General features: G+C 40.4%; 1 protein-coding gene across 2 annotated transcripts in view; it reads right to left on the reverse strand.

Annotated features, from left to right (window-relative positions):
• Positions 1–1,865: 1,865 nt before the first annotated feature.
• The window catches only part of LOC306871234 (A disintegrin and metalloproteinase with thrombospondin motifs 3-like), a 125,309-nt gene continuing 100,691 nt past the window's right edge, over positions 1,866–26,483 (reverse strand). For both annotated transcript variants that reach the window (XM_079419016.1, XM_079419017.1), the window contains exons 18-22: positions 18,461–18,617; positions 17,618–17,750; positions 9,402–9,609; positions 8,352–8,469; positions 1,866–5,637 (exon numbers count right to left, since the gene is read on the reverse strand). In XM_079419016.1, coding sequence (XP_079275142.1) covers positions 5,159–5,637; positions 8,352–8,469; positions 9,402–9,609; positions 17,618–17,750; positions 18,461–18,617 — 1,095 coding nt within the window. In that variant the 3' untranslated portion in view covers positions 1,866–5,158. The remainder of the gene's footprint in view (positions 5,638–8,351; positions 8,470–9,401; positions 9,610–17,617; positions 17,751–18,460; positions 18,618–26,483) is intronic.

Below are 26,483 nucleotides of genomic sequence, written 5' to 3' on the forward strand. Positions count from 1 at the left end.
AATAGTTCCTTTTGTATGCAATGGTGTGATGAATTGGCACTAAATAAATTAATACATAAATGAACAAAGATGAATTTGTCTGATAGCATTATGTCATTTTTTCAAGATTACTACAGATATTGCAATATGTCATTACTGTGAATTCTTTTGGCCACGATATCGTGACAGACCTAGTATCAGTATTCCAGACAATATTATATATAATTATGGGTCATTTTTGACAGACCACCTTTGATCACAACTTGAGTGTTGAGTGTCTTTTTTGATTGCAGATTAATCATCTGAGTGCTCTTACAGATTATAACACGTTGTGCTATTTTTAACTTTTTCTCTTTTTTTTCTATGCTTGACTCTATAGGAGCAGATTTTAGTGTAATGTGCTCTTAGGTTTGTGTCAACTATAATGCTTGAAGGAACATGCTCAATTTTGATGTCATATGTCAATTGATTCTTCCTCCCTCTAGTCTTATTTTTATGGTGGACTTTGATCTCTTCTCAATTGGGCAGATGGGCAGATTACATGCGTTTCATACTTGCATATTTTGTTTTCTGGATAGATTGTGAGGTACATTCAATGCATACATTCAACATTCCATACATTCAATTAGTTTTTATATGAGATACTGCTATAGTCAATATATGGTAAGCAGTTATTTAAAAACATAATAATAATAAAAAGTGGAAATCTTTCACCATTTGAGTGCGAGGGCAGCAATGTGGCGAACCTAGAAAATGGGGTTGTGTGTGAGGCGTGAGAAGGCAAACTGTAGTAGTTATACTGAATTCCAGTCCTTTGGGGAAGGTCCGAAATATAAGTTTGCATATTGTAATTACAATGAAGATGTAATGCACTGTGTGTGCATAAATATTTGAGAAGGTTGAAGATCAACCGAACTGCAGTAGTCTGGCATGATTGCAAGTTGCGCTAATCAAGGCAAAAGCGTGTACCAGGATAGGTAGCTTAAAAAATAGTCTTCTAGGCTGAATAGCTTGCCAAACATGCAACAGTTTTGCACAATCTACTCCACAATTGCCAGTGAAAATGGCTTGTATTCCTCATCTGCTGTATAGTACAAGTAAAGTACTGTATAAACTGAAAAATGATTAATTATTGAGATTATTGGATAGTTTGTTTTTCTGCAATATTATACACATACTGAAATGAATTTTATTTACAATGCCCTTTTATGTACAATTGTAATGACCTTAGTGATCTTTAAATACCATTCAGAAAATAATGAATGTCCATGTTTGGCCTCTGAATGGGTTTTTACAGAAATTAGAGCCTTTCATAATATACTGTAGCAATTTTGCACCTGACGTGCGGTGAGCTGGAAAATCAATTGGAAGCCCAAATTATACTTTTATATGAACACCATATACAGCACCAGGGAAGTGCTCTCAAGCAATTGAATGCAGTAATAAAATGTTCAGCCTAAGTAAAATAATTGACAGAGAAGTCCATATGAGCATCCATTATGACACAACAAAGGAAATTTCAATCAAGAGCAATTTCAGTGCATTTGGCGTTGCCAAGAGAACAATGCTGCAAACTTAAAGACATAATTAAAGCCTCGCTATCTCAGCATACATTTGATTTCAGGATTTTTAGAATAAATTTAGTAGGATTTAATTAGAATTGAATACACACTACTGTTTGCAATAAGCTGTTGCTGTTTTCACACACACATTGGAAGACACAGTTTCTAAGTTTAGGATTATAAACATGGATTTTTAGTGTAGAGAGTCTTATAAGGGCTTAGTAGTGAAAAGGAGAAAATATGAGTTCACCTTTGATGAAAAAAATAAAGCAAACCTAAAAAACACTCTCAAGAGACAGTGTGGTGTTTATTTCTTTCTTTATTGCTATGTGCTCCCCATTACAACAAACAGCCTCAGTAGTGTACACTTCCATTACAACTAACAAAATTACAAATTAAAACAAAAAGAAATTACTGCAAGCAGTTAGCAATTGAAAGTGTCTTTTGTAAGCCAGAACAACAATTAACACTTACATGAACCTGGAATTGTGAGGATAATTGTGTTTTATCCTTTATGTTGGGTGTCTGTCTGTGGCTTAGGGATTGTCAAATTAACTTCTGCTATCTTGCATTCTGTTGGGTCTCTGAAAGCTTGTTGATAATATTAGCAACACTTTATTAGCAGAAAGTGAACGACAATAAATGAAAGCTTTTTTGTGTTCAAAGACAACTGACACTATTTGTATGCAGATACAATTATTGTCCATTCTTTTTTTTAAAGCTACGAATTAACTGCAAAAACAGTTTTGTGCAGGACTGGGGGATTTGTGGATGAAGCTCAATATGAATCACTGTAAATGACAGCTTTGTTTAGGATTTTCTCTACAATTTTTCTATTCTAAAACAGCTGTGAAACAGCTTTCCCTTTTAACATCTCAAAAACTGAGCATGTGTCTTATTGTATCTAAAATGACAGTTAAAACAACAATAACAATAAGGTTATTCAAATGTCTACTTTCAGGAGCTACTCTTACTACTCAGTGGGAGTCTGTATTTTTTTGTCTGAAATGACAGATAATGCTGCACATATGACATGATGTTGAACTCTGAATCGTAATAAATACTCTTAAGTTCTCAATGGAATATACAATAGCTTTACAGTGGCACACAGGTGACCATGTGAGTACAGTTATGAACAGCTGAACTCCACTGATAGATTAATGGCAAGCTCACACTACATGATTGATTGAAAGACAAGACGAATCACTGTGTTGCTCACACTACGCAACAAGATTTCTTCTCATCTGTTGTCATCTTGTCATAGCTGCACCCATACTACACAACACAACGCTGACAAGGTTCACACACTACAAAACATTCAGTGAAGAGGCGTTCCCGCCCATCACCGCCCTTTCTCACATAAATTGACGCGAGAAATTACAGCGGTTATAGGCCATTTCTTCAAGAATGGATTAACTGGCCCTTCAATTGGTCTATGCAGTTATTTTAGCCGAAAGAAAAAAGAAACCATGACAAAAGAGAATATAGCAGATACAATTGCTTTGGAAGACGTGGACAACAAGGACTGTCAGTACTGTAGAAAGAGTTGGAGGTAATTAAACAGTACAATGAAATGTGGTATTATATACACAAACTATGCATTTGTTACATTTATTTCTAGTTAGTTTATTTAATTAATTTGTGTCTTTTTGTTTCTGTTCATAAAGATGCATGATAAGACTGTTTATACCATCTACACTGTGATTGGCTGGATTAGTTACAACCGGTCATTGTGTTGCTCACATTAAAACAGGTTTGGAAATGTTGTAGCTTCTGTGAAAGCTCGAGACAAGTTCAGATCACGTTGCTGACCTGCTCATACTTAACGAGCTTCGGCGACCACAACAAGCACAGATTTGGTCGTGATCCGGGGGTTTTGTGCCAAAAAATGAAAACAATTATCCAAAAATCATGTAGTGTGAGCCTTGCTTAACTGGTTTCTTTGGTATTGCAGTCAGATGCATTGTGGTTGTGATATAATCCTTAATAATAATAAAAAATAGCTTTCCTCTCCCTTAGACAAGCAAGATAATCTTGTGCAGTGTCTCACAGTATCTCCAGAAAGTCCAGTTTTATTCCTTCAAATCTGGCCTTAAACCTCCAATTCATCTCACAATATATATAATGGGTCTCTTACATCATGGTGAAGCTGCTTGAGATGTTGTTCACACTCCATTTGGTTGGCTAAACAAACTTCTGGCTGCAAGGGTGAATTCTTACAGGCTGGGACAAACCAAGCCGACGGTTAGCCAGGCTAGTTTGTTTGGTGTGTTCCACATGTCGGCTCTCGTTGGGCTCATGTCAGCAGGAGTTTGTCTGATTCAACATGTTGAATCGGCATTGGGGCCGTCGGGGAAAGTGAGAACTCTGATTGGATGCTTAGTTTTGCGAATGAGTCAGTGCCAGAATATTAAAGCGAAAGTGATGAAAACGAGTTAGTCAATGAAGGCGGCACAAACAGAAGACTGTTCTAATGGTACTTGATCTTACCCAAGCATTCCAATATGTTATCATAACAACATGAGCCACTTAAAATGAAGAAAGTTATCAATGTAACCGATATTCAAAATGATAAGCAAGCGCTGCATTGTTTACGTTTCACATATCTGCGTTTATCTCGTATATCTTTGTTTCAGTTTCTCCTTTTGACTGACAAATATACTGTATTAAAAGCTGGTGATATAGACAGCTAATTCCTCCCATGCAGGCGGAGAAAGCATGTTAGTTTGCAGTCGGCTGTAGTCTGTGCGGTGTGTTTGAGCACAGCTTTTTGTCCAGACGCTGCCAAAGCGAGGCGACAACACTGTCGGCTTTCATCGTCGTTAGTTCTTTGAAGTCAGCTTGGTGTGTCCCGGCCCTAAGAGTCAAGTGTTAAACCTCAACATCATGGCAAAATGGGAAAACAAAACAAAACAAAAACAAACAAACAAACAGTTTTCACAGTCTATGAGACTTCATTTGATCGATGAATGAAAATAAATATTTTATGGCTATTTTAATTTCACTGATGTTTCTTCCTGGGGCTCACACCATTTTGGTATATATATTCTTCAGTGCTGAACTCATGGCTGATAGCACATTTCCTAACATATTATTAAATTGTTCTTAATGTAAAAAGCTCTGATAATGCTCCTGAATCTCTTATTTTAAAAATCCTCAGCTTGTGTTTTTGTAAAAATAATACTGACATTTTCCATATACAGTATTTACAGGAACGTTCATAAATATTAATTGGTCAACCATGTTTGGAGCTGATGAAAATAAAACCGTAAAGATTGTGAAGTTTGATACAACTATAATCGTTTCCTCACGAATACCACCGGAGTCTCTTCATGTACACGCACCATACCCCCATAGACCAGACTGCTGAGATCATCGTAAGAACTTCTTTGGCACGTTCCCCATCACAACAGTGTGTGATTGACAAGTGTGTTTTCAAAACAAATACTGCTGACAGGGGAATTGAGAACATTTGAAAGTGAACCAGCACTTTACTCTCTCTTGCTTTTAAATATCTTGAGGAGGATCTGAAGGGAAAGATGAATGTTAAAGGTCTATGTCTACGACAAACAAATAAGAGAGAGTCCAGAGGAAAAAAAGAAGAGACAAACTAGCCTTCATCTCTCCACCTCGGATGATGCTGTTGGCCACTGACTCTCTTGGAAACTTTCCAGCTGCCATGGCGCATCTTTAGCTGCATCCTCATCCCATGAACTATGGATCGTCATTGCAGGCAGATTCCTTGTGCCGAGTTTGAGGCGCTTTTGAGTCTTGCTGTTCTCGGTATTGAGTTTGCGAGGCAGAGGAGTGGTGGTCTGCTTGGAAAATTGGCCTTGTGACGAGGATCCCTGCTGGTGTAGCTGTGGGAGTTTCAGAGTTACATTTACAGAGGCTGAGAGTGTCTCCAGAAGTTGGGAGGCTGAACCGAAGCGAAGTTCCTCTTTTGTCTTAGCAGCTTCATGCAGAAGAGGAGCAAAAGTGCCACTTCGCTTACTGCAGGATTCACAGCAGAGCTTGTTGTAACCTGGTATTGAGCAATAACGAGCCAGAACCTCCATCTGACAGAATATGGACTTGTCTCCTCCGCATGGCTCATCTGTCAGAGAAGCAGAAGGCTTTTATTCTGTGCCATTTTAAGCTGTTTTTTTTCCTCACAGAAAATTTCCACATTTCAGTATTTTTTTTTTTTTTTTTTAATACATAGGTCTTTATATCATCAATATTACCAAATACTGAAGAAACTATGTCTCTTTACATAAAGTAAAATAGATTGTCCATGGAAAATTATGACATTTCACCTAATAAATCTGACCACAGTGGGAGTTCACCCAGTTTGTCATGATTTACTCACCCTCATGCCATTCCAAATTAGTATAACTTTCTGTCACTTTTTCAACATTATCCTGGTCGTTCCTTTTGTTAAGTCTGATGTTGCATATCTAAGTTTTTGGGTCCAAAAGCACATTTAGAGCCCAAAAGCAAACAACAAATGATGCTGATATACACACACAGTCTGCTGTACTACGACTGAAAATTATGATCCTAACCTTTATCTTCATACCAAAATCTCAGTTGGCCAGACAGTGAGTCATCTTTTCTGAATCATTAAAATACTGGTGTCCAGGACTGGAGCCTGGAGACTATAGAGTACATTGTGAGGATTTATTTATTGTTTTTAAACTATGCTATGAATGAACAGTGCTCATAAATAGCTGTTGTGAATGTAATGTAAATTGGAAAGGCATAGAGGCTTGGAAACATGTTTATGATCATGAATGGAACAGTGTGTTCAACTCATAAGTAGTGTTGTTTTTGGCAGCCTGTTTTAATTTTAGTTTTAGTCTAGTCTTTGTGTGAAGCTGTCATTTTAGTTTCTATTAGTTTTAGTCACGTTCATACTCTTTTTAGTCTAGTCTAGTTTTAGTCGACGAAAACTGATGACATTTTAGTCTAGTTTAAGTCAGAATTATCCATGACTATTTTCGTCTAGTTTTAGTCGACGGAAACTGATGACATTTAGTCTAGTTTTCGTCAATGAAAATTTTATTTTAGTCTCTTTTTAGTAATACAATTCTATTTAACCCAGTCAATATAGTATAAGTACCTAGTAGTATAGACAAAACCAAAATTTTGTTTTAGCCAAACCCATTTCAAACAAGGTTATCTTATTATATTATTGTTACCTTATAGATTCAAGAATACCTCCATTCCAGACACGGAAGACGCTCTGACTTGAATTTACAACATTTATTTTACCAACCAAACATGTCAGAAGTACACACACATCTCCCAAAGACGAATATTTATATATCTTTAATTAATATATTTAATTATCGTCATCGTCACATGACCAGCATTTACGTTGCGTCTCGTCTCATTTTCGTCATGTGATAAAGGTTCGTTGACGACGATATTTAGTCACAATTTTCGTTGACGAAAGCAACACTACTCATAAGATGGTGCTTTTGCAATCTTTTTGAAATGTAAAAAGTCCTCATTTATTGTTGTTGTATTCTTCATTCGTGTTCCACAGGGGGAAAAAAAAAACTCAGTCAGTCATATGGTTTTGGAACAAAAGGGTGAGTAACTGACGACAGAATTTCTTTTTTGGGTGAGCTCTCCGTTTAGTCTCCATTATTAGTCATAAATCAGCAGAATAAGCTGCAGAGAACATTGTGACACTTATGTGTGGCTGACTTGGATTTGTGTAATGTCCTTCTCCCCTCAGTTTTAACTTATTGTTCTTCTCTCCTCTCACTGTCTTATTCAATACAAAAGCAAAACCCCACAAAAATACAGTGGTCATGAGGTCTTTCAATGAATATAAGTCATGAAAAGAGCCATTCCAGTTGAAGTTGGATTACAGACTATTTGTCAACAGATGAAGGACCAACTGGTTTGTCTATTACAGTTGAAAATCAGCAAAATGCCTCTAGCTCCCTAAGGTGAAGTTAAGCAGTGTGCCACAAGAGTGCCATTTCCACTGAGATGGATGTCATCCAGGTGTGGCTTAAGCCATAAAAAGGAAACAACAGCAAGCTTCATGCAGGAAGACATAAAGAGAGCGCTATTCACAGTGATGTCTGCTGAGATTTTGGATTTCTTATCACTGGACTCGTGACACACTGTGTTCTAACAAATAATGCTGACCAGCTGAGTGTTAGCAATAAAAGATTGGAGGAGAACAGTGGTAGAGTTCTTTTGAACAAAGTCAGGTTTTCATGTTTGTAAAGAAGCTGTGATTTTTTGGTGCTATAGGCACTACACATCACAGCAGTAAAACATGTTGCAAATACAAAGATAAATGTACAGTTTATAGCTTATGGGGTTTGAAAAGCAAAAGTCTGGCTTTGGGAAGAAATGCTGAAAAAGAGTATATTATTCATAAAAAAGAAATGCTGCCAAAACCTCATGTTCATTTTAAGCTTGTAGGCATTACATGACCTAATTAATAGTTTTATCATATGTAATGCGTGTCTAAATAAAAGCTCTCAACAGTCAACTGAGACGGGGTAAACAAGCTTCTCCAGAGAGAAGGTGAGAAGTTCACAGACCACAAAAGCATTCTGGGAAATTAACTGTGGTTAAGAGCACCATGAATAATGTCATCAATGTAGATGAATTTGTGCATTGTGTAATATTTTCCATTTTCTTTAACAAGCTTGCTTTTGTTAAATGAACAACATAAACAGTTCAGCCTTTCAAGACACCATAAAATCGCCTGATGAGTGCAGATTTTTGTCCCTGTGCTGCTTTCTGCACAAAACCAATTCTCTGCTTTGTGTTTCAGGGTTTGCAATGTCTTCTTACCATGGCAGGGTCCTGGCCTGCAGGGCTTCTGTGACTCGGGCTTCTCACCAGTGCATTGATCTCCAATACGACAAGTGACCAGACGTCGCACCACACCTTCTCCACAGGACACTGAGCACTGAGAGATAAGTAAGTTGGTTAGAGGAGCCACACTATAGATAAATACACATAAATGCATTAATACACATGTTGCAGGCTAGAATTAAACTGCTGGTTTCTTCAGGCCAGAGGAGAACGGAATACTATTTTTACACACTATTTCCCTGTTTAATACTCTAAAGTTGCTTCGACATAATCTGCATTATAATAAGCGCTATATAAATAATGTTGACTTGACATGACTTGGCATATGGTTTCAAACATCTCTTACTGTGTCCTAAACACAACGCAATTTGTTTGTCCACGCTGAACACAAAAAGGCTGCACAATAGGACACAATCAAGCAGAAGATATTTGATGTTTAATGTATCGTTATAAGCAGCGAAACTTTAGACCAATGAGATTTCAAAGTGGACGTGGCAACAAATAGTGACACTTCAGAAACAGAAACAGAGAGATCAATGTCCTGTTGCTTGCTGTGGTCATGGCTGGTTAAGACAAAAGACAAAAGCTCAACAAAAACTTCCAAAAAATAAAAAAAGCCTGGATTTTAGCTTCAAATTCTTACACAGTTGGGTAATGAGGTCACTGTAATCAAACAATCCCACAGGGTGAATTTTAAAACCAATATTGACATAAAATCAATTGACATGTCAGACCTCACTTGGACATCATCAGTGCAGGAAGAATGATTCTAATTTCAAGGTGAAAAGTACAAGCTGAAAGGAAATTAGTGCTAATTTGTTTTCCCCCAGGCGTTTCTAGACAGAAAAAAAAAATCCCTCTGATGTGGTAAACACATTCTTTAAAGACGATTTTGTAATCTCACAATGATTTAAAGCTTTGCAAAATATAATTGAACCAATCTTCTCACTTTCCCAAAATGTTACTCTAAAAATCCACTTTTGTATTTATTGCAACAAAACATCACTTGATCTTAAGAAAACATACTTCTGACCAGGCCTCAGTTCTCCATTGGGCTGGGCAGGGAACTCTGTTACATGGCCTCCTGATCTCAGGCTTTTCCCCACTGCAGTACTTGCTGTGGATGGAGCGGTTTGTGCCTTCATGAAGGAACTGGACACAGCGCACAGTGCGGATTTGGTATCCCAAGCTTCCACAGGTTTTAGTGCAGTGTTCCCACTCCTCTGTGATCCACCTGTCAGCAGACAAATGAAATGTGGTTTAATCTTCTTGTTAAATTGTGATGTTTCGAATACTGTTTTCCTGTCTAAATCTCTACTTAGTTTCCAATGAAAATACAAATCACAATAGATGTTATCAGTGTGTTCATTTATAGCACACCTTAAAAGCAATAATTCCCCCAAAAATTAACATTTTGTCATCATTTAATCATCATCAAGTTGTTTCAAACCTGTATGAGTTTCTATGAAAAAAAAAAAGGCCACCGTAAAAATGAGACAGTGAGAAGAATGAGATGAATGTAGACTATGACATGAAGGTGGTCATATGTAGGCTGATCTGTATATATTCTACATTCCTTGCATGTTTTAAAAAAATTTAAGTTAATTTAATGAACACATTTGCATAAAAAAATAGGTGTTTTAGTTCACACACTTTACCATGTTTAATTATTTCCCCACAGATTTAACAGCAAAAAAAAAGCTTACTAATAGGGAAGCAAAGGAGGCAGGGGGAACTAAAATGGCCACCACCTGCAGAGACAGCTTCAAGAGTGACGAAGATAAAAGAGAAAATTATGACAAGTGAATGCAAAGGGAATGGGAAAAAGGAAATGCAGGAAGAACTGCAGGCGCAATCTCATCCTCTGCAGATGTGAAGGAGTAGGTGCACTGGTGACTGATGGGTGTAGGGAGGAGAATCGAAATAGGAAAGCATCACAGCAGCAGACTCTCCAGCAACAATTCAGCTTTTGCAGCACCTCCTGTTGTTTAACATTAACAGTTTTACATATTTGTCTTTTTTCCTTTTTCCTGTTGTGCACCTTTAAGCACCCTATTTATGCTAATTGTGTTCATTTTTATCAAAGAGACATCATACCTCGATCTGCATAGAGCTTTCATTCCTGTGCCACATTAGAAGGATAATCTAAGTCTAAGGCATAATCAAAATAATGTGGCTTTCCTCCGAGCATGAAATATGCAATGTGACATGGGAGGGTAAACAACTGACTAGCACACAACAAAGGCTCCAATTATAATCCCATTAAAAGTGTTCTTATTCTGTGGAGCACTATTCACTCTGCTGCTAGTTTATCAAAGGAACCGATTACTCATTTGAAAAATCTACCACAATGGTAGAATTCTTTCCCTTGCAGGAACTCGAGCTGCGTCGAAACGCTAGGGGAATTCCTCCAGCGTGACCGCTCTCTGAATCACATGTGTAATCTGTCCAATGGAAGGGCGAGACGTCACGGGCGGGTGGCGTAATCGACCAGGAAGCATAAAAGCACGTGCGGTGGAACTGGCGTCAGCTTCTAGGAATGAAGCAAGCGCTCGCAGGGATTCCGGAAGTATGGCCTCGAGATGCAGTGTCTCACTTATGTAACCATGGTTCCCCGAGGGAACGAGACGCTGCGTCGGAAACGCTTTGGGAATGCCCCTGTGTTTCCATGCTCTGAAACGTGTGTGTAATCAGTCCAACGGAATGGCGAAACGTCACGGGCGGGTGATGTAGAGACCAGAGAGCTTAAAGGCGCATCCGTAACAAGCTACGTCAGCTTCTGAGAAATTGAAGCAAGTCGCTCATAGGGATGCAGGAAGTATGACATGCGACGCAGTGTCTCGTTCCCTCTGGGAACCATGGTTACACACGTAACCTGGGATGTACCCTTCGAGAACTCAAGCTGCGTCGGAAACGCTTTTGGAACGAGAATGCCCACGCCACCATACTGACAAATGCCTGTCTAGTGTGAAATCATGACGAGCACAGCTAAGACAGATGCAAAATACAGGTGAAAAAGGTGCCTCCTGCCTGTGAGAGGAGATCCTGACGGACGGGAATCTCCCATGGAGAGTTTTCTAACAGGGCTACCAGGTCCGCAAACCATGGATGGCCCGGCCAGTATGGGGTTACTAACAAGAGACAAACCTCGTCCCGGCAAACTCTCTCCAGAACTCCCGGGAGCAGAGCAATCGGGGGAAAGGCGTACAGACGAAGCCTCGGCCACATCTGTCCCATAGCATCCAGCCCCAGTGGAGCTGGATGAGTCTGAGAGAACCAGAGGGGACATTGTGAGGTTTCTCGAGACGCAAACAAGTCCACCTGGGCTCAACCAAACTTCCTTCAAATCTGATCCATCACCTCGGTGTGGAGCATCCATTCCCCGGGCCTCAGCCCCTGTCTCGACAGGATGTTTGCTCCCTAATTGAGGTACCCAGGGATGTACACTGCCCTCAGGGAGAGCAGTTTCCCCTGGGCCCACAGAAGGATCTGGCGCGCCAGCCTGTACAGGGGACATGAGCGCAGACCCCCCTGGCGGTTGATGTAAGAGACCACCGACGTATTGTCTGTACGAACTAGCACATGATGGCCTCTCAGGTCTGGGAGAAAATGCTTCAATGCTTGAAATACTGCCAGCATCTCCAGGCAGTTGATGTGCCAGCTGAGATGGGGCCCTTGAGGGAGGCGTCCATCGTTAACGTTTCGTGGCGACACGGAGCCCCCAACACGGGGCCTTGTGACAGGAACCACAGTTTCTTCCACATGTCTGAGGCACGTAAGCATCGCCGCGCGACCTTGATCATGTGAAACGGGATGCCCCTCGGGGAAAACCCTTTGGTCCTGAGCCACCACTGCAAGGGTCTCATGTACAGCAGGCCAAAAGATCGGACGTTGAACGCAGCTGCCATCAGACCCAACAGTTTCTGAAACTGCTTGACACTGAGTGACTGGCCTTCTCTCACTCTCTTGACTGCCGTGAGGATCGACTTGATCCGAGCAGGGGACATTCGTGCCTGCATCGTGGTCGAAACCCACACAACGCCTAGCGAAGTGGTTCTCTGTACTGGAGAAAGCACACTTTTCTGGTGTTAAGTCTTAACCCCAGTTCTTTCACGTGAGCGAGAACGACATCTCGATGCCGAACTGCTACCTGCTCTGATTGAGCTAGAATTAACCAATCGTCGATGTAATTCAGTATGCGGATGCCTTGGAGTTGCAAGGGAGCCAGAGCAGCATCCACACACTCCGTGAAAGTGCGGGATGAGAGTGCAAGGCCGAAGGGAAGAACCCGATATTGGTACGCTTTGCCCCCAAAGCCCCTCAGGAACTTCCTGTGATGGGGAAGGACAGAGATGGGAAGTATGCGTCTTTTTGATCGATCGTGACAAACCAGTCCTCGGACCTGGTCTGAGACACGACCTGCTCGAAGAGAGCATCCTGAACTTCAATCGCATGAATGAGCGGTTCAGTTGACTTAGATCTAAAATAGGATGCAACCCCATATCCTTCTTGAGAACAATGAAGTACGGCTGTAGAACCCAGACTTTCTGTTGAGAGGAATCACCTCGATGGCCTCCTTCCTCAAGAGAATATTCACTTCCATTACCAGAGCCTGCTTTCTACAGTGTGCAGGGCCCATCGAGACAAATTTGGCAGTAGTTACCACGCTGCCAAATAGTCTCCTAAGGGAACCAGTCTCTCGAGACTGGCCTCTGGTGTACTAGAGTGGCTAGCTCGGTGCCCTGAAGCGGAGGACCGGCAGGGGACGGCCAATCTCCTGAGGACACTGAGGAGAGACGGGCACCGTATAATGAGGAGTACACCGCTCTTCCCCAGAGGGGCCTGCCCCCCCAGGAAGACTAAACTGTTAGAACCAGAGCATGCTAGGCAGGACCCAACGAGAAACACTTGGCAGGGGCTCCCACACCGCCAGGTGACCTACTAAAGGAACCAGTCTCTCGAGACTGGCCTCTGGTATACTTAGAGCTGCTAGCTCGGTGCCCTGAAGTGGAGGACCGGCAGGGGACGGCCAATCTAGCTGCTCTAGAGACCTCCGAAGAGGTAGCGAGCCTCCCAGTACTGCTTCGTTTCCGGGCAGAGACTGAGAGAAGCGCTCGCAGGAAACCGCTGTTCCCTGAAACACCGGCAGGGTTGGCAGAATGATCTCCTGAGGGCACTAAGGAGAGACGGGCGCCGTATAATGAGGTGTACACCACTCTTCCTCAGAGGGGGCCGGCCCTCAAAAATCCTGGGCAATAGGCGTCAGGACGTTTTAGCCGAAGACTATCCAGCGAAAATGACGGTCCACAGATCCGCCTCTTGCTAGAAGCCTTCGGCCCGGGAGCGCCACTCTGACTCCAAACTTCTGGGGAGTGCAAGAACTGACATTCCCTGAATGAGGAGCTGGAACATGGTTGGGGCTGCTCCCGCCCAGCAGCCCCTAGGCCTGTGTCCAGCATTGGAAAATGTCGGTGCCTTAAGGTTGATGCTGCAATGGAACAGACAGCCCGTAAGTGTCTGTCCCATCTTAGACGTCGACCTATAACCTACTCATTCAGCCCGCTAATTAAGGGCAAAAGAGCTGGAATGAAAAATTGTTAAACCCATGCTCTCAACACCTCAGTGTGGAGACCGGGAAAAGCACAGGTCCCGACATGGAGATTGTGGTAGAATGCTATTTATTCAATAACATGCTGACCACATCAACCTCCTCGGAAGAAGAGAGAAAACACGGTGCTCTCACTCGAGAATTTTATCCCAAGAGAGCTCTGTATAGAGAGTGAGGGAGGAGAAAGGGGAGCCCGTCTCCGATCCCTGTGCTGAATAATATATATAAATAAATACATAAAATATATCCATGATCTAACTCCTCAAAGCCGAATGAATATACATCATTTAATTCATCAGAATTAAACGCAGCCTAACAACCAGACAAGTGAATACAGTCTGATTATAATATATGATGCAATATAAAAGAATGGCAAATAACGGCCTGCAAACTCATTATACGTTTGCACGTGTTTGGGGAAAGAGAGAGAAAGAACTTCCCGCAGCATTATTTTGCTGCAGACCCCTAATGCACGCGCAAGCCACTCTATTCTACATCGCATAAAACTTTCTTCCCTCAAGAAGAAACGCCAGCTGGAGCAGAGCTAGCTGACTGTGCCTGCTCGGCTCCAAAATAAACCACACATAAATCGCGTGAATCCCCACCCCTTATTATAGTGAGGGCAGAGAGAAACGAGCAATCTAAAATGTAGTATGCTTTTATATGCAAAAGACTGAGATGGCGAGTACTCAATTTCATCCACAATAATGCTAACAGCACCAACCTCCTCGGAGGAAGATAGCTGCAGCACAGAGCTCTCACTCAAAAGGGGAAGAGACCGAACCCAGAGAGAGCGCGTTTAGGAAAATGCGATCCCCGCGAACCCACACAGACAGCAACATAGTGTTGGCCCAGATCCGGCCCACATCTGGCCCGCATGGATTTCACACGGACCAGATGTGGGCCGGATCTGGGCCAACACTGCTTGCTGTCTGGGAGTCGCCACCGTGTCGCCACCGCAAAGACTGCAAACACGGACACACTTCTCGAAGTGTGCCCGGCGGGAGCGGAGCGGAGCGTTTGCGGGAGCATGATGCACAATCAACTCCCTCGAGAGCTGACTGTGCGTGCTCCGCTCCCAAACAAACAACACAACGACCGCGTGTGTTCACACCCGTTAAGTTAGCGCGGACAGAGAGAACACAAGGTCTAAAGTGCTGTCTGTAGCTCACCATGAGAGGTGATTGTGACTGATAGACAAACAACAGTAAATAAGACACACAGAGCGCTTGCTGAAAACACAGAAGCTGACGTTGCTTGTTCCGGATGCGCTTTTAAGCTCTCTGGTCTCTACATCACCCCCACCCGTGACGTTTCACCATTCCGTTGGACTGATTACACACACGTTTCAGAGCATGGAAACACAGGGGCTTTCCCAAAGCGTTTCCGACGCAGCTCAGTTCCCGAAGGGGAACCATGGTTACATGCGTAACCTGAGACGTTCATTTAGTTTATACTGCAGTCTCAAATATAGGAGATGATTTATAACTCTCAGCCATCTGTTGCAGGTGGTGGAATCCACTTTATTCTGTCACTCTTAATACAAGTGGATTTTTAAATGCTGAAAACCAACTAACAGAGCGACTTGTACTCCCAGAGATTGAGTGTGTCTTGATAAAACATATTTGAGAGATTCACTCCAAATGATGAGTACACCTATTCTGTCATTTCAAAGTAACAGTGTGGCTTCATTGAAATGTTGCTTTCACAGATATTGTTTATGTCCTTGACTGATCAAGTGCTTAATGTGAATGTTATAAATCACACAAGTATATAGAATAGTTGATGAAATCTCTGCACGTAATTATTGACATCATTTACCAACCCGGTCTCATCCCAAGTCGTCACATATTGACGCTTTGGTTTTGGCGTCGCTTTTTGACGCTCAAGGTACCCCTTTAGCGTCACTTTTCGACGTGAAGGGAAGCGTAATTTTTCGGCGTCGATATGCTAACGCGCTATTGGGAATTTTATCGTCATAATAAGGTTGCCATTATTGCATATATGTAGAGGTGTGATTTTTGAATGTAAACAGTCAAAATAGTGACTTACCCAACCCCTGCCCCTAAACCTACCATCTGTGAAGAAAACGCAAGATATAGGAGGCAGATGCAAGTACTGGCATAATTTATTTAAAAATGATTAATATACGCTAAGTGTTTCCTATTTAAAAAAAATACCTTCCCTTCACGTCGAAAAGTGACGCGAAAGGGGTACCTTGAGCGTCAAAAAGCGACGCAAAAACCAAGCGTCAATATGTGACGAGTTGGGATGAGACTGTGTTACATTTACAGTGGGGATGGGTGGGACATATTTTATTCTGGCCAATTTTCCACCCAACACTTCAGGTTTACATTTTTTATTATGTCTTACAATAAGTGATATAATGACAGCTCAATATTATTATTTATGTATCAAAACAGTAAAGGATCATATTAAAATATTTATTCATAACCTAATTAATGCATTTATGGGCTATGCCTTCACTATTCTGGAACATCACAACCAGCATGTCTGCAAAACCTCAACTGTCCCAATCATTTTTTAAAACAAAGCAATGCCCACAAATTTTTCCAGACATATAGAAACTATTGCGCACATAAAACCATTGAGCAAACAATTGAAATGGATGGCAAATCTGAATATAAATAGATAAAAATCAAACAGTACAACAATTCTCTACAGTTCAAGTGTAATTCAGTTGGAAGATTGAATAGAAGTAAAAATGTAATTTCCATTTACAAATAATTATGCTTCATAGAAACATATTTCATGTTATATGTTTACTAAACAGCTGGATCTGTTGTGAAGATTGTTATAGATGTTATTAGCCTATGAACAGCAAAAAGTGCAGAGCATAAAAAAACATCTGCTTTTGTTGCTGCTTTCAAATAGGCATTGATATATCCTCATGACTAATATTTCAATCAAGCGAATCTGGCATAGGCAGCTATGATTGACAAAAGAAGAATAACTGCTTGAGAGACTACTAAAAAAATATCAAAGCTAATCGGTGGAAAGGAAATGGGATTGTGATGCTGTGATAGGATTTATACACCATTTACACCCTACTGTGCATACTGTATTTAAATGAAAAAAAAAGTTCATGGTGTGGAGATGATGTGCGCTCAGTGACTTGTGTAAGTTGATACAGAGGGATCTTAATAATTCTTATATATACATTCCTTGTGTTAATCATAAAAGCTGACCATGGATATATGTTAAATAAAAACAGAATAAAAGCAGCTGCAACTATATTTCTGGTTTTCTTTCAGAAAAGTTCAAAATCATTCAAGGCTACACATTAAGTAGAAATTACAGGCTGAGGCAAATTATTCCCAGCTATGAAACATGCACAATCACACTCAGATATTTCTTCATAGCCTCTGGCAAAATAAATGAATGAAACAAGACCTCCCAATGTATAAAACAATCAAAACCCAGCTCTGAGCTCTCCGAGATAAACTGGAAAGCATGAGTGCTTATACATTATTTAGTGATGTTTAGATTGAGTTAAATACGATTAAATAAGAAATCACATACTGTGCCATGACAAGCCACTCTATCTTTCATTTCAGTGAAAAAGACTACAGATATTTTGCGAAGTGTTAAAAACAGTTTCATTTTGACTTACTGTGGTTGCGTACAGTCCTGTAAGTTACACATTCTTCGAATAGGTTTGGGTTTCTTATTGATGTCACAGTAGTCTCTGTGCACCATTTTGTTGTCACCTTTTTTACGACACCCGTATTTAGTGTACTGGAATCCTAAAGATTAAATAAAATAAAAGAATGAAAAGAAACATGAAGCGTATTGTTACCAGTCATCAACAATCTGGATTACCAGAACAAAATCCCTCATCCACCTCAATAGACCCTGATGTTGTTTTTTGGGTGTGACTATTATTAGTTAAGTAAAAATGAATTAGCTAATAAGTAATAACCATTTATAATGAACTGAATATAAATTTACTGGTTATGTCAATATCATGACGTTGTAATAACATTGATCTGAATTACAGCATACAATTGAGAAGGTTGAGACCAGTTTTAAAACTAGGTTAATTTAATGTTAGATAATAGTTTATCATATCTAATGCCTGTTTCACAATGCATACATATTGTATGCTCACATAGGGCAATATAGTACTACTTAGCAAATCTCATCTCATTTTTGATTGCTTGTATTGTTTGATATATATATATATATATGTATATATATATATATATATATATATATATATATATATATATATATATATATGTATGTATATATATGTATATATATATATATATATATATATATATATATGTATATATATATATATATATATATAAAATCATCGCCCAGCTCTAAATATATTATAAACTGTAACATCATGATTTTCTGAAAAGCTGCTTTTAAAAGTGCTATACAATTAAATGTATATATTCGAGTTACCTGGAAGAGCTGAAAGATCATACAAAGTGAACATTACCTCCAGCGCAAGGTCTTGAACATTGGGACCAGCTCTTCAGTGCCCACTCATATGTGTCCTCCTGAATGACATTATTGTTGTTAAGTGGCACTGAATCTTCGTGGATGATGTATTTGTACATTAGCGTGGATCTTGTCTCGTTGTCTTTAGGTAAAATCTAATGGAGATGAAAAACAATAGGAGAAAAGTTTTAGAAAAAGCAAAGTGATATTTACAGGCATTTGTTCATGCATATGTAAGAGTATGCAGATTTGTCCTCTCTGTGAGATAACTCAGACGAGGATCTGTTTAATTACATTTGAAAACTAAACAAGCATGACCAACTTTATTCCACACGCTTGTGCAGTTGTTACAAGGACGACTAATTTTGCATTAATTTTACATCTTATAACTTGTAATTTCATGCATGCTTTAGATATTCATATTCCAATAGTGATTCTCATTTTTATAATATATCTGCAACCTGATCCAAAATCAATATGCAGGTTAGAGATTAGCATTCAGAAGCAAGCATACTCAATTTTAAACTTATTCAAAGTAATTTTTGCATTTTTTGATTATGACAAAAAGGTGGTGAACCAATTAAAATGCTAAAATTTCTGCATTAACTAATGAAAAGGATGTAATTAGACACACATCAGACAGTGTATTTTGAGTTCTGAATACATTCCCATTTGTCATTGTAAATTGAAACAGCATTTGTATGAATCACACACTGATCAGAAACAAATTTGTGTGTTTGTAAAGGTCAAAACATCATTACTAAAATCACTAGCCTGTATAAATCCACTGATATGTCCAAGCGGAAGACAAACAACATTTCTCTGCCTAAGTTGTTAATTTATCTTCAAGCAAGGCTTAAAGCACATCTAAAGATATCCATGTACCTTCCAAATTGCCTGATGTCAGTGTTCGTGAATTTACCTTGCGGGTAAAGGAAGGATATCAAAGAAAGAAAAACAAAAATCACAGCATTCACATTAAATCCTTTTTAGCAGATGCTTCATTCAAGCAATGGCATTTGGTAGTAGAAGTATCAGGATTTTGGGGTTTGTGCAGCCTGAGAAGAACCCAGATGATTTATGGTCATTAAAGAATTGATTAATTATGGACTGCTGTAATACATTTTACAGGAAAATGTCAATGTGTCTTTCCATGAGCTTATGTTTTATAGAAAGTAGGTCATACAACACAAAAGATCCTAAACAAAGAAATAATGGAGCGGAATTGCAAAGTGGAAGTATAAGAACTGTTGTGCTTTGACAAGTCAAAGCCTTCAACTTAATCTAGCTGAATTGTTGTGGCATGACCTAAAATGAGTTCATGTGAGACAGCTAAATTATCAGATTGGCCTGAAGCAAGATTGTAAAGAGAAACTGTAACTTACCATTTCTAAATCCTAAAATTGTATGTGCATACAATTAATTAATTCATTCATGAATTTAAGACCTCTACAAAAGATGCCATGATTAAGATTGATTAAGCATGATTAAGGAAACTTTTCTCCTCGTATCAAGCAATTGATCAAATAAATGTATTGAATATCTCAGCTGTTTCTACTAGACATAACTGTGATCTAATTGAGAGATTCTGCATAAATAATCTGGCCTATGCTATTCACATCATTGTCTTAGTGTTTGATATTTATGTTACATATGTATTATATTAAATCACATTACATTCTTAGTGCATGCAACAAATATTTTTCCTCATTTTGAGTTTTTGGTAACATTTTAGAATAAGGAACGTTTATTCACTACTAACTACAACTTTTCCCTCAATAAATTCCTAATTGGCTGCTTATTAAGTTAGTAAGGTAGTTGTTATTATTAGGCATTGGGTAGGATTAGGGATGTAGAATAAGATCATGTAGAATGTGCTTAATTCCTACTAATAAATGGCTAATACTCTAGTAATATGCATGCTAATAAGCAACTAGTTAAGAAACCCTAAAATAAAGTGCTACCGAGTTTTTTTCTGTCCTTTAGAATTTACATTTATTAGTTGCATGTACTGTATACATTTGGCTTTTATCCAGAGTGACGTACATTGCATTTAATGCATACATTGGATCAGTTTAAGCATTTCCTGGTGATTGAACTCATGATTGTGTTGTTACTTGCTCCATGCTGTACTGTCTCAGCCACAGGAATGATGACAGACTGCTTGATATTAATTCAGTGAAGCACTGGGTAAAAGTCAACCGTCACGTATGTAAAGCTGTACGATATTCATCTAACTATAGCCATGTAACTAAAGGAAGTATGATCATATCAGGATTCTTTCACTAAATATTTATTATGTATATCCTATATAGACTATGTAATACAGACATCTCTCTGCTGCGCTCTCATGAACACAAACACACTGTATTATCAGCTGCTGTGCTTGATTCCTCAAAAGACAGGCCTCAGCTGCATCCCAAAATTTCTGACAATGTCAATGACAACGTGATCCAACTTATCTTGGACTGGCAGAATTTTTCTATGACATAAATAATCTTTTACAGTCCTGAAATTAGTCTCAAACCCCAACAAATGAAATTGTGACAAGAGCGCATTAGGTTTTAGAAAAAAAACATGTTAGGAACTAAACTGTAATGCAAATGTTTAATCTAACCCTCATTATACATTGCAATGGCTTAGATGAAGGTCATATCATATAATAAATAATCATCACTTAATTTTAAGGTCTCTTAACTAGAATATTAGCCATTTATTAGTAGTAATTAAGCACATATTAATGCCTTATTCTACATGACCTTATTCTACATCCCTATTCCTACCCAATACCTAAACTTAACAACTAACACACTAACCATTAATAAGCAGAAAATTAGGAATTTATTGAGGGAAAAGTCATAGTTAATAGTGAATATGTGTTCCCTATTCAAAAGTGTTACCATCATTTCAGAAGGCTTACAAACGGACAGCAACTCTACAAACAGCAAAACATGAATATTCATAACCTGAGCATTTGGATGTATGAAAATTGGAGAAAAAGCACTTAAACACTTCCCAATCATCTCCAGTTTAAATTCAACTCAACTACAATGGAATAATTCATACAGATACAATCATGTATTCCCTCTTTTCTCTAATGTGTCATTCGTATGCAAAGTGACAGTTACTGAACAACTCTATTTCACAAAGGCTGTAATACGTGATTTTTTGCCTTGTTTTTTTTTTTCTCCATCTTATCACATCCCACTGCATCAATGTTTTTCTCTTTGTGTTAATAAGTAAAATTATATTAATATTAATTCCAGTGTTAATTTTGGCAGGCATTTTTGATTTAGTCTTAGTCTTTATCTTGAGACGAAAATGCTTAATAGTCTTAGTCACATTTTAGCCATTTGAGTCTTTCATAGTTTTAGTCGATGAAAAGTCATTGCATTTTTGTCAACTTTTAGTCATTACTTTTAGTCAAAGTGCAGTTACCAACTGTAATGTTGGTAACTGCATGTTTACCTGAAGGGAAGTTTAATTGTAGTTTAAAGGACTTTATGGACTATGCTTTGCTGTGTGCCGACTCTTTGTGGGTGTCGCGGAAGAGGAATGCGACACCGTGTCTGAAATGGCAGACGCACCAGAGCACGCTCACAAAATGGCTGCGACAGCAGAGTCCGTTCACAAAATGGCAGCCACAACAACACCCCGTCATGTCATTGCTGCCAGTCATGAGTCAATTCAAGTCACAATTGATGTTAAAGAGCCAAGTCAAGTCGCAGTTTATGTTAAAGAGCCAAGTCAAGTCACAGTTGATCTTTGTGAATCCAGTCAGATCATAGTTGATCGTCGTGAGTCTAGTCAAGTCACCGTTGATCGTCACGAGTCAGGTCACGACACAGCTGAACGTCACGAGTCAAGTCACGTCTCAGCTGATCGTCACGAGTCAAGTCACATCTCAGCTGATCGTCACGAGTCAAGTCACGTCTCAGCTGATCTTCCAGAATCTCTTCTCATCTCAGCTGGTCATCCAGAGTCACACCATGTCACAGCAGGTCATCCAAAGTCACCCCACGTCACAACTAATCATCCAGAGTCAGGCCCAGTCACAGTTAATCTTCACGAGGCAAGTCACGTCTCCACTGACCTTCCAGAGTCTCTTCACGTCTCTGCCGACCTTCCAGAGTCTCTTCACGTCTCTGCCGACCTCCCAGAGTCTCTTTACGTCTCCGCCGACCTTCCAGAGTCTCTTCACGTCGCCATGGATCTTCCAGAGTCTCATCACATCTCAGCGAATCTTCCAGAGTCTCTTCACGTCACCGCTGACCAGAACCACGTCATGTCACGGCTAATCATCCAGAGTCTTGTGACATCATGTCCTTCACACCCAGATATTCAAGGTCAGTGCTTCGATTTCCCAGTCTGGTTTCCAGTATGAGGGATGCACCGTTGGTGCCTGCACGCGCAGCTGGTATCCCCAAACCAACTCACTTTAACCTTCCTATTCCTGCACTAATTCCCCTGCCCGAAGCGCTTCCCATGATGGGGATCGCTTTGTGTTGCTTTTGGGCTGTGTACACCACCGCAGAACTGCCCGAGGTGGCGACGTCCACTGTGATGTCTCCAGAGGTGGCGGCTGATGCTGCAGAACTTCTTGGGGTATTGACACTCGCTGCTGTGCTCTCCGAAGCGATGGCACTCACTGCAGCTTCTTCAGAGGTGGTGGCACATGGAGCACCGCCGCTTCAGCTCCTTGTATGGTGGTGGCGCCCAGCAATTTACTCTCAGCCTGTCATGTCACGGTCAAAGAGACGGTTGCCTCTGCAGAACCTTCGCAGGTGTCAGTGGTATCCACTCACCAACTCTTTGTCTGTCCTGTCGCAGCCAAAAGGGCTGTCCCTGAACTCCTGTCCTGCCCTGTCACGGATATGGAGGCCGTCTGTGAATCCTCGTCCTGTCCTGTCATGGCTATGGAGGCCGTCTGTGAACTCTTTGCCTGTCCTGTTTCAGCCAAAAGGTCTGTCCCTGAACTCCTGTCCTGCCCTGTCACGGCTATGGAGGCCGTCTGTGAATCCTCATCCTGTCCTGTCGCAGCTATGGAGGCCGTCTGTGAACTCTTTGCCTGTCCTGTCGCAGCCAAAAGGGCTGTCCTTGAACTCCAGTCCTGTCCTGTCGCGGCTATGGAGGCCGTCTGTGAACTCTTTACCTGTCCTGTTTCAGCCAAAAGGGCTGTCCCTGAACTCCTGTCCTGCCCTGTCACGGCTATGGAGGCCGTCTACGAAGGCTCTGTCACAAATCCGGTCTTTCGTCCAACTGCCACAAGAGGTCGCCTCTCCATCATATTGACACCACACATCACACTGGACTGCATTTCCCATCATCCATTGCACTGATGACACACACACAGCTGATTGCACTGATTACACAGACACAGCTGAATGCATTGATCACACAATCACACACCCTACTTAAACCATGGACTTCCTTTCACAGATCGCAGAGTATTGTCTAGCGTTTAGCACTCTCCTAGTGTTAGCTACGTACCAAGCCTTTCCGTGTTTGTTTTGTGTTCAGTCTCCTGTATTGTTCTGCGTTTATCACTCTCCGAGTGTTAGCTGCTTTACGGAGCCATTCCTAGTTTCTGTTACTTATTTTAGTTTAAGTCTAGTCTTTTCATGTTGCCTTGTTGTCTGGTTCCTGATCTTCTGCCTTGTATCTTGGATTAACCCTTTGCCTTCCATTTGGACTCTGTTTGCCCCTGCCTGGACCATTGCTCGTGTACCTGGATTACCTCTCTTGTCAAGCCCTCTGGATATTGTTCACCGATCGAAGACCACGCCCGTTTACTTGAGTACTCATCTGTCTTGCCCTCAATATACCTGTTTGCCATTTGTTCGACCCTGCCTGTGTTTTTGACCATGTCTATTAATAAAAGCTTGCACATGGATCCGCAAATCTCACGTCTCGTTCGCTATGTTACAACAACATTTATTTTGGTATCTATTTTATATGTAATATAAGAAATTTTAATCAAGGATTGAATTTGGAAAAACTGGAATACATTTAAATTTTTTGGTAGAGATACAAATTAAACTCATTTTTCAGATACAGTAGGTTTACTTAACAAGTATACATTTATTTAACATCTTTTGTTCGTTAACATTGATGATACAGATAATTAGGAATGCTGTCCATTTAAGAGGGAAGGTATGCATGTAATACTGACACACATTCAGTTTTCACCCACCTGTTCATGCTCACTTAAGCCATAACCGACTGTTTTTAGGTGAGATACTCTGACTCTACATGATAGACGTGTGGACTGCTGTGTGTGTATTTGATCACTGAGCACTGAGAACTGATCGCGCTGTATGAGAACCGAATAGATGTATGTGTGCTATCAGGGAGACGCACATTTTGAAAGACAAGAGAGTTAACTTAGCCTATAGGATGTATTTTGAATGTCCGGTAATCCTCAAATAACATTTTAGTCCCGTCTCGTATTGTTAATGAAGATGCGGTATAAATTTCGTCATAGTTTTTATCATCAGATATTAGTTTTAGCTCGTCAATGTCTCGTCTTAGTCACAGAAAAAAGGTTCGTTGATGAATATTTTTCATCTTCGTCTTCGTTTCGACGCCTCCATTCATCTCTATATAGCAAGCGCTCTCACTCGTAGCTTTTTAATCCATGACTGAAAACCCCATTTAAAACCCAATGTTGCTGATGTCACTTTGCATTGCATTTCAGCTGTCAGTGTATGTAGTACAATTTCCCTTTTTTCTTTCCTAGTAACCTTCCATATTCACACTAGGCTCTGATCTCCAGGCTGAAGAATGAGTTTCGAAAGACGAAAATCTTAAGCTTTGACTGACACATTTACAGAGGGGTGATCTTCATTTATATTCATTTAAGGACCTTTAGTTCACACCACAGCTCAAATCAATGTCAGATAGAAACAAGCCGAGTGTTTCACAGTAGAATAGGAGGAAATATCTTGCAAACTACAACTCTTTCTTGAGATTGGTATCCTTGCCAGGTTATTTATTTGCATGTAAACTGATTTTTGGTAGTTCGTAAAGGTGTGCATGTGAACAATTTGTCAGAAAATCATGTTAAAATTTTAATCTTAAACGGTAAATCACAATAGTGACCAAATGTTGAAGCATTATTATGGATCATGGACTCGTATTTTAGTTAAAAAATCTTGATGGATTTGTTTCAGCTTTTGTCTTCTCAAGATGTTAACTGATGGACTGGAGTGGTGTGGATTACTTTTGGATTATTGTGATGTTAATTGTGTCAGCTATTTTCAGTTTTTCTTAGTTCCATGTTAAATGTCCTTGTTAGCTTTTATCATATTTAGTCAATCTTATCCTATTTAGTTTTAGTAAAGTTTTAGGGCGCTTTCACACTAGCACTTTTGGTGCGCACCTGGATTCGAATATACGTCAGAGTTCGGTTCGTTTGGATGATGTGAACGCTGTCATCCGACCTCTGGTGCGCACTCCCAAACCACACATGATTCCGCTTAAAAAGGGTGGTCTGGGGTTCGGTTCATGTGAACTCCGGTACGGTTCGCTGCTGATGTGAACACAATCGTACTGTGACAAGTGTCCCGGGCACCTATCAGCGTCGCCCTGGCAACGAAGGAGCTGCACCTGCTCACAATCACAGCGGACTGAGCGATCACAGCTGCGGCTCGTTTGGAGAGGGCTAGAAAAGGGCCGAGCTGGCACACACTGGGGAGCGATGTCTCCAAGAGAAGGCCAACTAACCCTGTCTCTCTGATTTCCACAGACACCAGTTGATCGCACAGCCCGCCACCCACGTACAGGATCCAGAGCACCCTGCACGCAGCCGGCCGGCCGAGAAGATCACCAGGAGATTGTGGACGAGCACGGAGCACGTTGGCACCTTCACCTATTTCCTTTTATTCACAAGTCTGGCACAATAAACACACCCTCCGGGGTATTTATTGCACTGCAACCTGTCGTGTGATTCTTCAGCCCGCTACAGTACCAAACCACAGAAGTGAACCGCTATTAATGCCATATTTTTTTATAAAAATTTG

The sequence above is a fragment of the Barbus barbus genome, assembly GCF_936440315.1.
Source record: "Barbus barbus genome assembly, chromosome: 6".
Taxonomy (NCBI): domain Eukaryota; kingdom Metazoa; phylum Chordata; class Actinopteri; order Cypriniformes; family Cyprinidae; genus Barbus; species Barbus barbus.